Source organism: Ptychodera flava, chromosome 17 (assembly GCF_041260155.1).
Source record: "Ptychodera flava strain L36383 chromosome 17, AS_Pfla_20210202, whole genome shotgun sequence".
Taxonomy (NCBI): Eukaryota; Metazoa; Hemichordata; class Enteropneusta; family Ptychoderidae; genus Ptychodera; species Ptychodera flava.
The window spans coordinates 28,245,568-28,259,960 of NC_091944.1; the positions used below are offsets into that span (position 1 = coordinate 28,245,568).

Below are 14,393 nucleotides of genomic sequence, written 5' to 3' on the forward strand. Positions count from 1 at the left end.
CTCAAATCACAGATGCTGTAAACATGATTTTTATGGATTAAAGCTGTTGGAAGAGACCAAGCCAAATGGGTGGAAAATACGTATGGTTTTGGCTCAATACCGCTTTTCACTAAGTTGGCTGATGGGGATGTGATACTGGCTGGCAGGAAAAGGGTTAAATATTTCAGAACAAGACATACTGAGTTTCATGCTGAATGTGGACACTGTCTATTATTGTTTAACAATCCACCACAGACAACTACTAGACTGCTTCTCAGCAGGCTGCATTGCATTGCTGCTTTTGAAATTTGAAAAATGTTTCAATACAAAACGTGATATTTACTCTTTTTATCCATAATTGAAGAGAACTGCATGTAGCGCATTCATATTTCTCCAGATAATATTTTTCAGTTTAGTTTTGTGTTTGAACATAACAACTAAACACTACTTTTTGATCAATAAAAGAGAAGAGATGGTGTTTTATTCGCATGGGTATTTTGAATGTTTATCTCAACGTGGAAGTTGTTGCTCCTAATATAAATGTTAGGATATAGTCTCTGTGGAGAAACATCTGTCTAAGTCTTGCTCTAATGCTGGTACTGTATTTAATGGAAATATGAAAATGCATTCTCTGTTGTGAACTAGAAATTACACCTTTTCTGCAAGTTTTACCGGGTATTTGATTAATTCATTGATTACTGGTTCAGAACGTTTTTTTTTATCAGATTATTATCATTGAATAAATTTTTGAAATAAACAATCCCAGGAGTTAATTTCAAAAATATCAATTTGAATGTTTCATATAGAGAACAGAATAAAAAGATCTCATGCATGATATGAAGGAATTACATTTCTGCTGTAAGGAATAAAAATAAATTATAAATACCTGCAATCAAAATGAAAATGTGTTTTTAAATTGATCATGATTTGCCTAATGAAAGTGTTTTCCCGAGTTCTGAAAATAATTTTTATGATCTATAATATTGATTTAAGTCTTGGGGTCAAAGGTGACAGCTGTGCTCAGTAGCACTGGTAGCAGGTTTGATCACAAGTGTCTGCAAGCTGTGTTATCTTTCATGATCAGTGTCTCCCTGACATTTCTCAATTGTTTTATAAAGTGCTGGGTGAAGCATTCGATGCTGTTACCCTTTTTAATACTGCTGTGGTTTGGCCCCAATCTATTGTTTTCTATGGCCATATGGGACTGCTATAGCAGAAATGGGGCGAAATGTTTGTAGAACATGACAGTGAGGTATGCAGCGATTCTCGCAAACCCACAATATTGATATATATCACAGTTGTGCCCCATCAAAAGTGTAGTCAGTGTATCTTTGTGTCCATGTATGCTTCTATCTCTGTTGTATCTTCCTTGAATGGATTTCTAGCATGTATATATATTTTTGATGAATACCTTTACCAGTATGTCTCAGGTGCGTGAAGGTCCATTTGAATATGCACTAGTTAGCTTTATAAGTTATAACTAGTATACATGTAGCTATCTTTTTTTCATAGCTGTGTCTCAGCTGAAGCCTACAGTCCATTGGCATAAGGGGAATACACCATGCATGTATGTGTACAGGTAACTTTCAGAACAGTTGCATGTACACGTACCAGTGTTCTCTACAGCTTGGAAAAAACAGAGGGTGGTCAATTTACATACCATTTACATAACAATATATAATTTGCATATTAATTGTTATGAAAATATATTCTTTTGTATCCTATTAACATATGAATAGATTGTTCCTAAAAACATAGGGGTGACCCACACCCATAGAATCCCCTTGTTGAGATCCTTGATGTATAATCTGGTATGTTCACTGCAGGAATAGTGATAGCAAGAAACACCAATACAAGATGGTAAAAACCTGTAGCCAGTGGTGTTTTTACAGGTATTCTATCCTAATGTATTATGGGTAAAAATGCTATTTGGAAGGGAATATACAGCTTTTTTGCAACTTCCTTCCATCTATGTTTCCTAACATTTTTACCTACCGTCTGCTAGGTTGCCCACCTTCCACAATGAAAACATCCCTCTTCCCTTTCCCAATTAAAACTCTGCCATGTCTGTGAGTTTATTCTTCCATGTCAGTCAGCGTATTTGCTGCAAAGCCAATAGAGCCTGCTAAATTTTTTCCGTAGTCCTGTTAAAAGTGCACTGATCTTTTATTTTTTGTGCAAAAAACAACAACTGTCTGTATACCCAGTAAATGGCAAAATGTCAAAATACATAAAATAACATGTGCACCATTTAATTGTCTATTATTCAGTTGGAAAGCAATGTTAATTTCTAATTTTCTCTATTTTATACAAATGGCCATGTCTTTAATATTTTCACCCTGTTTTATTGTATACAGGTGTACTATCACCATTGAAAATGATTGGTTTGAACCAAACCATTGGGATGAAAGCATTGATGCAAATCATATGATCTGAAAATGGTTAACCATATTTCAAGTTAATATATATCCGGAATTAATTTAGCTACATGTACATGTGCATGTATACCAGTAATTGCCACTTGGGAAGGTCACAGCAATTTAATAATTGCACCAGTCAAAACAGGAGCTTGTCCCAGGGTATGAAAAAGCAGGTAGACCGCCTGCTTTAGTCAATCACTTGTTGCAAATGCTATTAGATACTGCATTATGATAATGGAATATTTTTCATTAAGGTAATACAGGCCTTGAAAGTGAAAGACTTAACTTTTACTCAAACATTCCTCACTGAAACGTTCAACCATTTCTGTTGCCAAATCAAGCATAAAAATTAGGGGTCTAAGTGCAAAGTTTGGTACCGGAGAAACAAATTGCCTAATGTTTACCAATATTTGATATTCAAAATGGCCACCATCCCTGTGTTAACTCTATGGGGAAAAGTTTTCGATTTTTGAAAAAAAACTAAGGCTTTGAAAATTTTTCTTACTCCAAGAGCTCTAAAATGAACCCTTCACAAGTGGTAGATCAGAAAAGAATCACAAAAATGTGAGAGTCTGAATGTGTGTCCTTGAGGTGCCTTCTGCCTTAAAATGAATTGAACAAAAAGTGTTAATTAGGTGCAGACTGCATGTGAGTACCATTTGGTCACCTTTACTAAAAGTGAAATGCAAAACGTGCACATATGTAACATTTAAAAAATTCAAAGAATTGCGGGGAAATATGGAATTCATAGAGCATTGAGTCCAGAATGAGGTAATGTATTCATTCTAGGGACAGTGAGAGAGGGCAGGCTTTTGGAATTGAAGTACAGTACAGGAAAAGTATTTTTTCGCAATTTTGAAGACAAAGTTTGTATGTATAGAGATGCATTTTTCTATGTCAATGTAACATACCTGTTTTTATGTACTACATGCTGTTGAAACAAGGCAGTGTCTGTTCATTCGCAAACCCTCAATTCAGGGTCCGCATGACAGTATTCACAAATGTTTCACGTTAGAGCATGCCATTCTTCAGTCTCTATAAGCATCTTGAGTTTGTTACTCGGAAGCTGGTAACCCTATCCTGAACATCCTCCTAAAATTTTATGATTTCCAACATCATCCTGGTGGTATCACTTTTGCTCACCCACACTGGAATCATATGACATTTCAACATGAAGTGTCAGCTACTGTCTTCATATTTCCTGTGAAGCTGTTTCTCGCATTCTCATCTGGCAGAAGACTCCTCATCTCTTTTGTGTAGCCTTGAGGAAATGCATCATTTGTTTCCTCAATAATTCATTATTAATTTCCAGATGTCTAGTCAGAATTGCCCTTCACTCATAATACACATACTCCTACTTGTATATCCCTCCAGCATGAAGATGATTGTGATGATCTCTGCTGACTGATAAGAAAATACTGAACTATTTTCTGCATGTTTTATAAAGGTCTCATCGAAGATTAGTGTTTTCCAGCTGGTGCGTGTTTCCACCTCCGCTGTGCAGCCCACACCCCTAATGAAAATACCAGTGCCAGTAACTCTGAATAATTTCTCTGTAGATTCCTTTCCTTTTTCAATTGCGCTTTCTCTCTTGACATGGACTCCTAAGTATGCTTGAAATCTGGTATTTGGATTTTCAGATATTGCAGATTTGCATATCCTGCTCCATAGTGTCATTGTTCAGAAATGAATTTTAGTCTGGATGTGAATTCAATCTTAGATGACTGAATTTTGTCATATTATTACAATGCAGTCTGAAGTGACGAACTGAACACTCGGGGTATATAAATGTTCCCGGCATCATTTTACAAGTGGTATAGCAACAAACTGATGACATCTAAGTGCCGTACATAAAAGACAGGCGCCTTGTAATTATGGCACTGTGTATTGTGTATAGCGATTTGACCTCATCAGTTTGTGGCTATACCACTTATAAAATGTTGCCATGTTCCCTAGAGAAATGTAACCCTCATGCTACCACACAGTATCACTTCCCCATCTGCCAAGTCAGTAAAAAGTGGTATTGCGCTTAAACCATATGTATTTTCACCCAATTGGCTTGGTATGTTATATTTGTAGCGTTTAATCTCCATTAAAATCATGTTCACGGTTATCATCTCTGTTTTCATGGGTCTTCAAATGTTTGAGTCTTACTCTTAAAATGCACCATATTGTGCTTCACTAGTTTTAACCAACTTGACCTGATGGTGAAATATGAACTTGGCAGGGAAAGGGTTAATGTATAATATCTAAATAGAACAAAATATGAAAGGGCTCATACTTTCAAAACTTGGCAGATTCTATACATGTGTAGATAACCATACCATATGCAATATGTATAGCATTCATGGGGATTAGAAATGAAATTGTACGGTACTCTAGATAGCTCCAACACTGTTATATACATCTACACCCGATCTTTTCCCAAAATGTAACAAATAATAGATTAGAACAATTGAACAAATAATATATCCAAACTATTGAACAAGTATTTTTGATTTGATGTTGTTTCCACAAATGGCTGATGTTTAACCACTGACAGTTGTTGTTCTGATAAAATTTAAAGTGGATTCACATTTTGAAAAAAAGGGTCTTGAGTTAACTCTCACCAGGTATTATGGTTACATCCATGTGAAATGATTAAATTATCCATTTTGTAGTTCAAGAAAAGTGATAACGACATATATGGAAGGTTGAAGATAAATGGAGGCAAAGTTAAATTTTTAATGACATTATTGATGGGTTTATTATATGTACAGTATAATAAACTGAAATGAAGGTATCAATTCTTTACTACTTTTGATGTACCACTTGATTGAATCAAATTTTTCTCATTATGGATATGGTTTTTCTGTTTCAAAGTATGTGATTGGCAGTCACCGAGTGCCATGAACGCACAGAAACGTGGGACACAACCATGTGATGTCAATCAAAATATTCTACAGAACTGCTAAGTACGTCAGATTTTGTCATATTACTTCAGAATGGGTTTGCAAAATTGACAAGGGGCAAATAGGCATTTGAAATTAGCTGAAACTGTTGACCCAAAAAAAATTAATGCAATTAGCCAGGTTTAGCGACTACCTACAACTTTATTACTTAAGTGCAGATTTAACCTCTTCAGCCTGCGTGTTGCTAAACCATACCCTAGAAGAGTTGTACCATGTCTAGGCGACCTAATGAGGGTTTTGCAAGGTATGATGTGATATTATGACAGAACCCCATGGCCTGTGAGTGCAAGCGCGCCGTACTAGCGGTATTTGCACAAGTGCTGCGGTGTATTTGGTGGCAGTTCGTTTGTGAAAGGACAGCCGAATACACTGCAGCACGAGTGCAAATACCGCTAGTATGGCACGCTTGCACTCACAGGCCATGGGGTTCTGTTATTATTACATATGTTCTATCTTTTATTTGCTTCATTTATCGAGAGAATCGACGATAGTCGTACGTACTACTTGTCTGTCAAGCTTCAGGGCGACCTTGCGGAGTTATATAACATTGACATACTGTAATGAGGCATCGAATCAGATTTCACTTTTCATTGGTCAACACCGCCACAACCTCCATTTTGATTGGCTAAACTATCGTTTACTTGTGTATCAAGGATGACGTAAGAGGAACGTCGGAGGGCTTGAACTCTGCTTGCGATCGCTCACACATACGTAGCAACATGCCATAGATAGCAAACGAAGAGAACTGAACGTGGAACGCTTTTGATTTTTCACATTTTGAGCTTGAAATTCTTCTAAATGATCGATACAATAACAGTTCGAAGATTTTTATGGGAAATTTAAGAGTAAGATACGGCAAACATAACTTGTCGAACGATCAATTTCAGTGTTCACCGCGCCGTGGCACACAAGCGTTTACTCAGTCTCTGTTATCAATAGCGTGTAGGACACACAAGCACAGAATAAACTGCATGCAAAAGTGACTTTTTATTGTAAACAGGGAATGTCCGGTGAGAAAACGACTGGCAAAAACGTCTCTGAAAATGTTAACTCTTTAACTGGCTCCGCTGCACCCGCAGTTACAATGTACGTGTGTTTCGATGTATAATGGTCGCCGTGATACGGCGGCCGGCCACCGTGTATCTATGGAGCTAGAAACGGACGTCGCCCATTGTCAATGTTTTTGCTTCGCTGACAAACAAACTGCTCTTCCGGATAATAAAAATCATCATCACACTATAATAAGTACATGCAATTTTCTTTATCGTAGTTTTTAATCGGTAATGTCATGCATTTTACTATAGCAAGCATCGAACCAAAGTGAAACGAAATCTTGTAGACGACATTTTTTGTGTTTACAAACATAAATAGTTCCGGGTCAAGTTGGTAAATACTCATTAACATAAAGGTATGGCATAATGTTTTTGGTATTGCACTGCAGTGCAAATACGGTAGTACGCGCGCGCTTCGATGCAAGTAAACTGTGGTACATATGTGATATTACTCCATATTGATATGTTTTTTTGTTTGATTACTCAGTTAGGTATGCATAATAAATCTCAGGTCAAATGAGACAATACCAGTATCTGGTGAACCACGGCAGGTTAAACACGTGACCCCCTATCACCATCAATAAAAAACCCTTCAAGCTACCCCTTGTATTCAATGTGTCATAGCTTATCCTCTTTACCAGTAGATGTACGTGTGTTGCCTGTTAGATATCTTCCGTAATTTCTTGTACATATTATTGGCATATTAGCATTACAGTACACTTTTCCAGTGACGATCAGCAATAGAAAGCATTGACTCACAGTCACACACATCATGACAAAAACTGAAATGGATTGTGAGTATGAGGGGAAATCCTGTTGTTTTGCTGTGAAGGAGGAAATTGGAAATTCATGGCTTCAAGTATTTCTGGTGCCGGACTGTAACATCATCATCGTATTTAAGCATTTAGAACCATTCAGTACAGCATTGATGGGTTTGAAAAACAGGGAAGTAATATTTCCTGCTACTTTGAAAATTTTCTGTTGTATATTGTTTCTCTGAATGGCAAACTGTAGAGTACATGTAACACCAAAAGAATGCTCATTATAGTGTCCAAGGTTTGATGTTGACATTGAACCATTGCAAATTTGTGATGTAGGACATTGCTCTGAAATTAACACTGGCAGTGATGGCAGCTAGCATAGGTTGTAAATGGATTACTAGAGATATTGAGTAGGATGTGCGCAATTTAGGTAAATTATAGGGAAGTTGCAGAATGAGAGCCAATGACTTACATGTACTTCCCTGTAAATTATGTGTGATGTTGATACTGATATTGATAAATGGATAAATGGTATATAACCAGTATTATAGGCTAATACTCTATATCCTACATAATATGTAGTGTGAAAATCCAGTGAGCTTTTGTGGATTTCAGTGACAGGGTATTGTGTTGTCATGTGTCCATATGACAATCAAGGCATGTGTAGTGCTTGTAAGCCAATCTGTGCTTGCTAACTTCATCATAATGCATGCCAAGATCATGAAGATGACATGCAATGCATTGAAAATATCAGGCAATTTTCCTGAAAAAATCAAATATTAAAATCTGTCACTGAGTATGAATGATATAACTGACAGTTAAATAAATATGTACCAGGATAATAATAATAATGCGGTTGAATTCTGTGCTGTTGTGTTTCTCAGTATGCATCCAATTTTTACACCCATTAACCAGTACATATATGTTACTTCTACACAGATGTGCTGTAGAGCATGTGTTGTCCAACAAACATACCACATGTATGATATGCAAACAGGAACTAACAGTCAATCCAAACCTCAAATATAAATTGTGTCTCACTGTCGACAGCAGCCAACATGTCTCCCATGTGATACTATAATTTGGTAAAAAAAACATGCAGTCGTGATTGGCTCTATTGAAGAGCTTGTGTCTGCCTCAGGGGCCTGTCTGATTGCCTAATCCAAACAATCTTATAGAATGGTTGAGAAAAATCATAAATGCACCACAACTGAACTTACTGTTAGTACAGGGTAATAGTGGGAATCATTCACTTGGATTGGAATGACTTTATTTCCTCAATGTTCATTTTATACGCCTGATGATTGTAGAGGAAAAGACTGAAATGAAAGGATAGTCATCGTCATATTTACTGGAGCAGTGGAGCTACTGTGTAATTCTTGTGAAATAAATGCATATCATGATAATTGTATATGTGATACACGTTAGTACATATGCACATACTAGAAATTTGCGATTTCATACGTGTCTCCATATGTAAGTACATGTACCAGTACATCATACTGTATATCAGACTTTTTTAATGGGCGTTTGGGATGGTTTGTGCCATTTCAGAAGGGTTGTATTGGTTCTGCCCTATATATAGAGTGATATAAGTTCACGTGTACAGATTTCAGCCAGACAAGTTAAACCAGAAGTGCATGGTAGACATACACACTTCTCTTGCTTGTGATTCAGAAGTTTGCCCAGACAGTTTCTTTTGACAGAGGCAAACTCTTGGAAAGAGACCTCTCTCCTCTTACATCAAAATTAATACATCAGCCACAGTTACTCTACCCCACTTGTGTCTGCCTATTACCTCTATGATTATTACAACTTCCTTGAGCAGTTTGAGTCAAAGGAACACCACATCCACAGCCAGAATTTATTGAAATATGCTGTCAAGTTTCAGTTGAAATCATATTCTGAATTATAGATAACCCAGTGTAGCTGACTACTGTGATATGTTACCAGCTGATGACCATATGAAATGTATTAAATGCAGTTTTCAGTGTCAATGCTACATGCGTGGTTAGGCAGAAGTGTCCAAGTTCATCAACATGACACACAATAACATGCACTCTAATTGTCTCAGTGCATTGGTGGAATTTCTTTTGTTAGTTGCAGCAGAAAGGAAGTGGGTACTGATGAAAGACATTAATAGACATGATATGTCCATAGATAAATTGACACAGACAAGGGAGATGAATATGGTTCTACAGGAAAAAGATTCAAAGTTGCTCCCTAACTTTATTTAATGGTTATTCTGTTGAACCCATTTATTTTCAACTGTCCAAACCCACCACATAAAATAACAGAGTTATTGGCTTGTGTGAGTAACTATGAAAATGTTGGCCAGGTTTTCAAGCTTGCAAAGTGGTGTTATATTTTGAGATGCAAGAGTGCATAAAGGGACTAGACTTGCCTATGTGGCTTCAAGAATTTTAGTTGCATGTAACAAAGCCTGTTTTACAAGAGAACAAACAATTTAAAGGTTGAGTTGATACCCAATCTGACTGTCTTCATGATTGGACTGTCTGCATTGCCTCCCAGGGGATGGTTATATCACCTTATAGGGACATGGGGATAAAGGGCTAAGCCGCTAGCAATCATTTAATCTTCTTTGGTCTAGTCTGGGATATTACCGGTAGTGGTCTAGTCTTGGATATCAGTGGCGTTCTTCTTTAGTTTTGGCCCAGCAGAATCTGTGTCTGTCCTAAAAACAATATTACTGCAAATTACATAACATGTACAGGTTAAAAACAAATGAATTCTATGATGACTATAATTTGTGTATTCAGTCATGCAATATTATATGGTACTGCTGGGGCTGCATTTGAAATTTCACATTTTTAATACAGATAATTTTACTGCAGTTTCATTGAATATTATGCCAACTATCCGCAAAATGTAGCCCACAGTTGCTGGACTATATTCTTTTATGAAAACAAGGAATAGTAAAGATCAATGAATGATTAATCATCTCCAATATTTTCTCATTATTTTTTGTTTTCAAGGACTTTGTAAAAATTACTGCATCACTCAGGAAACATTTGACAATGTGGTACCACAATTCGGGAAAGACGCCGGCACATTTACACTGCAGCCCGAGATATCACCGCCCGGGGTGCATTTTCCCCTGGACGTCAAGGACGTCATATCCCAGTGTGTCAAGATTTGCTGTCAGGAGGACACGTGTGATGCTGTCTATGTCTTTGAAGGTAGTTGCTACACTCTGGACTGTGTCAGCAGGGAAGCTTGCATGCCCATAGAAGGGAAAGTGCAGGGAACCCACATGGCTTTCATTGCCCGAGCATCACCATCATTTTCACAAGGTAAAGTAATTTCACTCCATTCAATAAGGCCAAAAAAAAATTTGTTTCTGGTCCTTGACAGTCAGCAAAAGTGATGCAGTGACGTGGTTTTCTTTTCATTTCTTTTTTTTTACTTTTTTCCTTTTCTCTTTTGTATTCCTAACAATGCTGGTTTGGCACTATTGATGCAACAGTTATTGTCTTTTATCACTGGCTGCATAATACTTCCGTTTTCTGTCTGGCATTTTTGGACATGCAAACAGGGATATCAAGGATAGCTGAACTGATGAGTATGTAACCCTCAAAAAAACAACCATGACGCACAGGTTCTGAAATGACGTGCGCGGTGACCAGAAACAATCTTTTTTTTGCCTAATAATAGCCTTTCACATTTGAGGCACATTAACATAATGTTAATTAACGTAGTGTGCGCCTCAAAAGTGAAAGGCTTGAACTTTTGCTCAAACTTGCCTCAATGAAACTTTCAAACCATTCTCTTTCAAAATCAAGAATGAAATTAGGGGTCACCATGCAAATTTTGGTACCAGGGAAACAAATTACCATAGATTTACCAATTTGAATTCAAAATGGCTGCCAGCCGTCTGTTAACTCTATAAGGAAAAATCAAATTTTCTGTTTTCACATAACTATGATGTTGAAAACCTTACTTACTCAATGAGCTTCAAAATGAGCCTCTACACGCGGTAAATCTTAGAAGTATTTGAGAAATTTTAGAATGATAAGATCTGTCCCTTAGGCACATTGTGTTCAATAACCCCATCCTCTACAAACATTAGTCTATCCCTATTGTTCTAAGTTCGGAAAACGTTGACCTGTTTTTCTTGCCCTTAGGGATGAATAAGTTGGTAATGAACTTCTACAGTTCAGTAAACTTTGTAGTCACAATTAACAGCGGTAGTGTGTTATCTCTCAGACAATGTGTATGATTGGTAATTAAAGTTCCTTGCATTGCCACTTCTTTTGGGTTAAGATTTTTCCATCGAAAAGTTAACTTTTTACCAAAAGCAGTTTACCGTTTTAACTCAGGCTAGTGAAATGTAGGATTGAAGTGTGATAGATAAATTTACAAAATGATGATTCAGCTTTTTTGGGTGGTTCCCATCTCCAGAAACAGTAAGACTCAGATTACATTGTGTGACAATGCTATCTGAGTTCTATCATAGACCCTGGAGCCCTGTTGTCCTGACGTTATGTGCATTTGTATTTGCACAAGAAAGTGTTCTTTTGTCCATCTTCTATGCTGGAAACACTTTGCTGACCTATTGTTACACTAGAGTGACTTCTTGTCAGTGAGTTGTTTTATGAGTCATCAACTCTGCTACCTTAGAATAACCCCACTTTTGTGTTGCCGAACTGGGGAACTGTACACAATTTAACATGGTAATTGTAAGTGTAATGGGCATTTCTCATGTAAAGTATTTTGCATTGTTTAATCAGTGGTTGTACTTAGTGCTGGACAAGAGTTATGTATCCTGGCAGAATACATAGCATTGAAGTTACAGGAGGGTAGCATCTGATTTAAAAGTACCACACCTTGCCCCTTCCTCTCCAGATTACAAAAGAGAAAATTGACCGTTGCAGTTAAATAAATCTCTGTGCTATGTCAATGCACAGTTATGAAAGCGTATTGCTGACATTACAATACTTCATGATTGTACTTTACACAATGCTATAGAAATGTGGATGTGTTACCTTGACAACTAGAGGTGCCACAGGCCTTGGACAGCCAAGAACTGAACTCAGTGTAAAAAATGTGACAAATGAGGGTTGTTTTGAATTCTCGGTACCTTAAATACAGTTTTGCCACCTAAGTGAGTCATAGAAGTCTCAGGCAGTCAACCATGTTTTCAACAAGGTAGATTTCTACACATAAAATGCACAAGGTTACAGAAGTCTAAGTAAAGTTTTAGGTTATACAGGACTTTGATGCTGGAAATGACTAAAAAGATGAAAAAATGCATGAGTTTTAATAGCTAGTTTCACAAACAAAACAGAACTTTTTGCCAAGAAAAAGATTGTAGTTGCATTAAAAGTATTCGTGAGATCACTATCTCAAACTCTTGCTTTGGTGAGAATTTGACTTTTTACCCACAATGCATTTCAATATCATGGAGTTTGCCCCTAGAAAAGCTATTTAAGGTAGTGAGAATTAATTTGTACTGATTGTGCAAGTGATATTTATCTTCTTATTTGTGGACCTATTCATACCAAATAACCTCAAATCCAAGGTCAGAATTTGAGACTTTTTCAGCTGTGAACAGGTGCTCTTGACTTCTTGTTGGTTCTCTGGAAAAATTATTTAACTGCCTAGATTGCCCTGTCTGAACAAGTCTACTGGAAGTCAACATTGGTTGATTATACTTCTATTCAGTCAATTATAATTCAAATTATAGTCGTATGGTTTTGTTTACTTCATGTACTATGCCTTTATTATGTGCTGTCAGAATATTCCGGCTTTGTGATTTGAATTTGATTAAATTGAATGTGAATGTAATCACCTGCTTTAATTTTGTACCAGACATGTGAATTAGACTAACTCCATGTGCTGTCACAATTCTATCTTTAATTAAATTAGTGTTCAAAAATACATACTTTCCTGAAATGTTTCACAACTTTTTCAAAATTGTGCATACAAAAGTGATAAATTTCTTGCACCAATATTCTGATTGAAACGGTAGTTAGCAGGAATCATTCTTTTGCAAAGTTGAATTTTGACAAATTCTGTTTTCTGCCTCGTACATCTCCACAAATTTTACAAATGCAAGCACATCACAAACGCCAGGTCCAAGTTCAAGTTCAAGTTCTGCAACCACCTGCCTGTGAGAACAGGGTGATACCAAACATTTGTAGTGACAAGGTGACTATTTCAATCAGAATGGAAGGCAAAAACACCATCAACAATGCATATGAACTTTTTACACCAGAAATGCTTGTGTGGAAAATAGCAGTACATATAAAACCCAGGCCCAGATGTTGTTCTGTTAGCTGTATTTCAGATGTCAATTAAACATGTTAATGAGCATTTCGTTACACACTTTTAATAGCAGCTGAGTGCTGGTGTCATTATAGTTGTAACAGGTGGTTAGACTGGAAACAGGTGATTCTCAGCCACTGTACATTCAGTTCCCAGAAAAAAACAGTTAAAGGGGTACAATGATGACTGGTGTAATTACCAGGCAAAAGACCTGTTACAGAAGAAAATTATGTTTGCTCTGACTTCGATTGGACAGTTCCATTCCATATAGACTGCACTGGTAAAGGTATCATTTAGATATAGGCGTCCAAACATCAGTGATTTATTATTTCGTGAACCTCTTTGTGTGAGTCAAGAAAGTCAAAATCACACAATGTTTTAAAAGAAACATTTTTTTATTATCATTTTAAAACAGTAGGTAGATAATGGTCAGAAAATCCATAATTTTGTGATTGTCACATGACTTTCTCTCTCCAATCATTATCTTTCAAGTTGTCCAGTCTTGGATTCACAAATGAATGTGCTGATTTAAAAGGTGAAGGCTTGAAACTGTCTCCTGGTCTTATCTATTCACAGCTGCCTAGGGGTTAATGATGAATTTGATGATGGTCAATATAAAAACGCTAATACTGTGATAATGATATTAGATGGTTGCAAACAGCAATATTTCTCCAACCATCAAACCGGTAAACGACAGTTGCAGACAATATCATCACATGTGTATGAGTCATTGGATAAAAGTATTATTCGTTGTTTAGTTGATAAGCCGTTGCAATATGCTTATGAGAGAGCAGCTTTTGTATGGTTTTTGCTGTCGCACTTAAAATGCACTTTCTGTTTGAGTACAGTGTACATTTTGGTAATCCTCTTTATGTGCATATGCTCTCACATGTCTTGAAAAGTGTCATGCTGCTTTAATCAGATCGAAGCGCCATGCTGTAG

At 36.8% G+C, this 14,393-nt stretch overlaps 1 protein-coding gene across 2 annotated transcripts in view; it reads left to right on the forward strand.

Annotated features, from left to right (window-relative positions):
- Positions 1-14,393, forward strand: part of LOC139115973 (dyslexia-associated protein KIAA0319-like) — a 75,332-nt gene that overhangs the window by 13,532 nt on the left and 47,407 nt on the right. For both annotated transcript variants that reach the window (XM_070678453.1, XM_070678452.1), the window contains exon 2: positions 10,160-10,477. In XM_070678453.1, coding sequence (XP_070534554.1) covers positions 10,160-10,477 — 318 coding nt within the window. The remainder of the gene's footprint in view (positions 1-10,159; positions 10,478-14,393) is intronic.